Source organism: Aplysia californica, unplaced genomic scaffold (assembly GCF_000002075.1).
Source record: "Aplysia californica isolate F4 #8 unplaced genomic scaffold, AplCal3.0 scaffold00096, whole genome shotgun sequence".
Classification (NCBI taxonomy): Eukaryota; Metazoa; Mollusca; class Gastropoda; order Aplysiida; family Aplysiidae; genus Aplysia; species Aplysia californica.
The window spans coordinates 1155855-1157828 of record NW_004797366.1 but is presented as its reverse complement, the minus strand read 5'-3'; the positions used below and the strand labels follow the sequence as shown (position 1 = coordinate 1157828).

The window sequence follows — 1974 nt, the reverse complement described above, 5'->3', positions numbered from 1 at the left end:
ATAATAATAATAATAATAATAATAATAATAATATTTGGGAATTTTGTAGCGCCTAATCCAAGAAGGCAAAAACACCATGATTCATGCAGACTTATACCACAACGTAACTGACGAGTAGAAAGACAGAAAATGTTACAACAGAATTCTCTCCATTTATAAATAGTAGTAGATCTAGCGTATCGATTAATCCAGCTAAACTTTTATCGACTTTTAAAACAATTAAAATTGTCTGTTGCATCATGGTGAAAGCAGGCGATCTTCAAAATTAATAACATTAAAGGAACTAGCAATTTTTTACTGGACTTTTTGGCGATTATTATCGATGCTTTGTGGTTCAACACATTTTATGCCCATTTAAAAGCACATCTCTGTACGTCTTTAACTGAAAAAAAAATTATCGAAGGCGCACAAAAGTGTTTAAATCTGCAGTTTCCATGAAAACTCGAGCTTTAGAAGTTACACAAATTTGGCGGCCACTTTCCGCGCTAAATTTACCTTTCACACATGGCAATCGCCACCTCTCTCAATTACAGACATCTTGACTTCTATTCAGGACAGATAAGCATATTTGTTCCACAAAAAAGCAAAGCAAAAGAACAGGGCTTCAGACAATACTATAATAGAAAAAAACCTCCATAATCTGCCCCAAACTTGACGAGCGTCTGATTCCACGTCGTCATGACATCACAAACAGTGACCCAGTTGTCCTGACCTCTCTGCCGGACGACACTTCCACAACGTAGCTCCTCGGACGTAATCAGCCGGAGCCGGAAGGAGCTGAGCCTGGGCTTGATCACGTGACAGAGGAGACCATTTGCTCCCATGTCTTCTTCTGTCTCCGATACAGTGTGATAGTTCTCTGACAGTAAAATAAGAAACTGAAAACAAAATATAATACTAATGAAGGTAATAGTAATGAACGTTTAAAAAAATTGAAATAACATTTTCTTCTATAAAATGTTCTCCTTTCAGACCCTTTCTTGCTTTCTAACCATTATTATTCTGTCGTTTGCTTTCGTCTCCTTTTTCTGCCCTAACCACTATGCCCCCTCCTCTGGGCTCGTGACTGTTTCTTCAGCACTTCTACTCCTACTCCTTGGCTCCTTCTTACTGCTGTCTTTCAGCCACACCCTTGATCGTATGGGAGGAAAGGTCTACAACTAGCTTTAATGGATAAGGGCGAAAAATGTCGGAGGGCCCTTGGTGGTTCTAACATTGATAAGAGTTGGCATCGGCTGCCTCCAGGGTAAATTTCAAAATTCATACCAACAGACAATGTACAATGTTTCCTGCGTGATCACATGACCGCATGCACCTGCGAGAGTCGTAAAAATCTTGCATTTAAAAAAAATTCAGTTTAATCCTTTCACTGCTTTGGCCGAAATGGTGCAATAATAGTATGTTTTTTGATAGAACTATAACCCTCATCCGGTGCCTTGCCGACAGGCGTTGGCGACCACTTCACTCTGTCTTGCTTTGCAGCAATGGTGTCTGTTGTTCTTGCTGCTCTTAGCCGGGTTGTCAATTTGTCCAACATCTTTTCCTCTCTGTCTGCCTCTGCCTCTCTTTCCATCAAACTTGCCTGTTGTTACAATATTCTCTAATGCTTCTTTCCGCATGGTGTGTCCGAAAAAATGTGTCTGTCGCTTTCTTATATATAGAACTATATTACAGGTATAATGATGGAGGGGTCACCCCCCTCCCCTTCCTTTGCCCGACCAGGGCAGTGCTACTTACTGAAGTTGTCTTTAGGTCATTCCTAAAGGAGGGATATTAACATGTTCTTATGCACTGTAGAATTGTAAATGAGCTGATTTATAAATGTCATGCTCATACTGTGCCGGAACGACATAGGGGAACTCCTGCTTTTTCTTCCCTCATCCTTACTATCATCAAAGAGTCTACATAACAAGAGGGGCCACTTCTCTCTTTGAGCCAATTAAAAAAGTGTCCTCAAAATTCGGTGGCGCCCTC

The 1974-nt window shown here is 40.6% G+C and overlaps 2 protein-coding genes across 8 annotated transcripts in view; one reads left to right on the top strand and one right to left on the bottom strand.

The window, feature by feature from the left end:
• Positions 1–1974, top strand: part of LOC100533448 (pleurin precursor) — a 59180-nt gene that overhangs the window by 43003 nt on the left and 14203 nt on the right.
• The window catches only part of LOC101846495, a 21771-nt gene that overhangs the window by 18720 nt on the left and 1077 nt on the right, over positions 1–1974 (bottom strand). For 3 of the 5 annotated variants that reach the window (XM_013080714.2, XM_005095147.3, XM_005095148.3), the window contains exon 2: positions 713–878. In XM_013080714.2, the coding sequence (XP_012936168.1) occupies positions 713–824 (112 nt within the window). In that variant the 5' untranslated portion in view covers positions 825–878. The other 2 variants (XM_013080713.2, XM_013080715.1) reach the window with 2 other exon arrangements.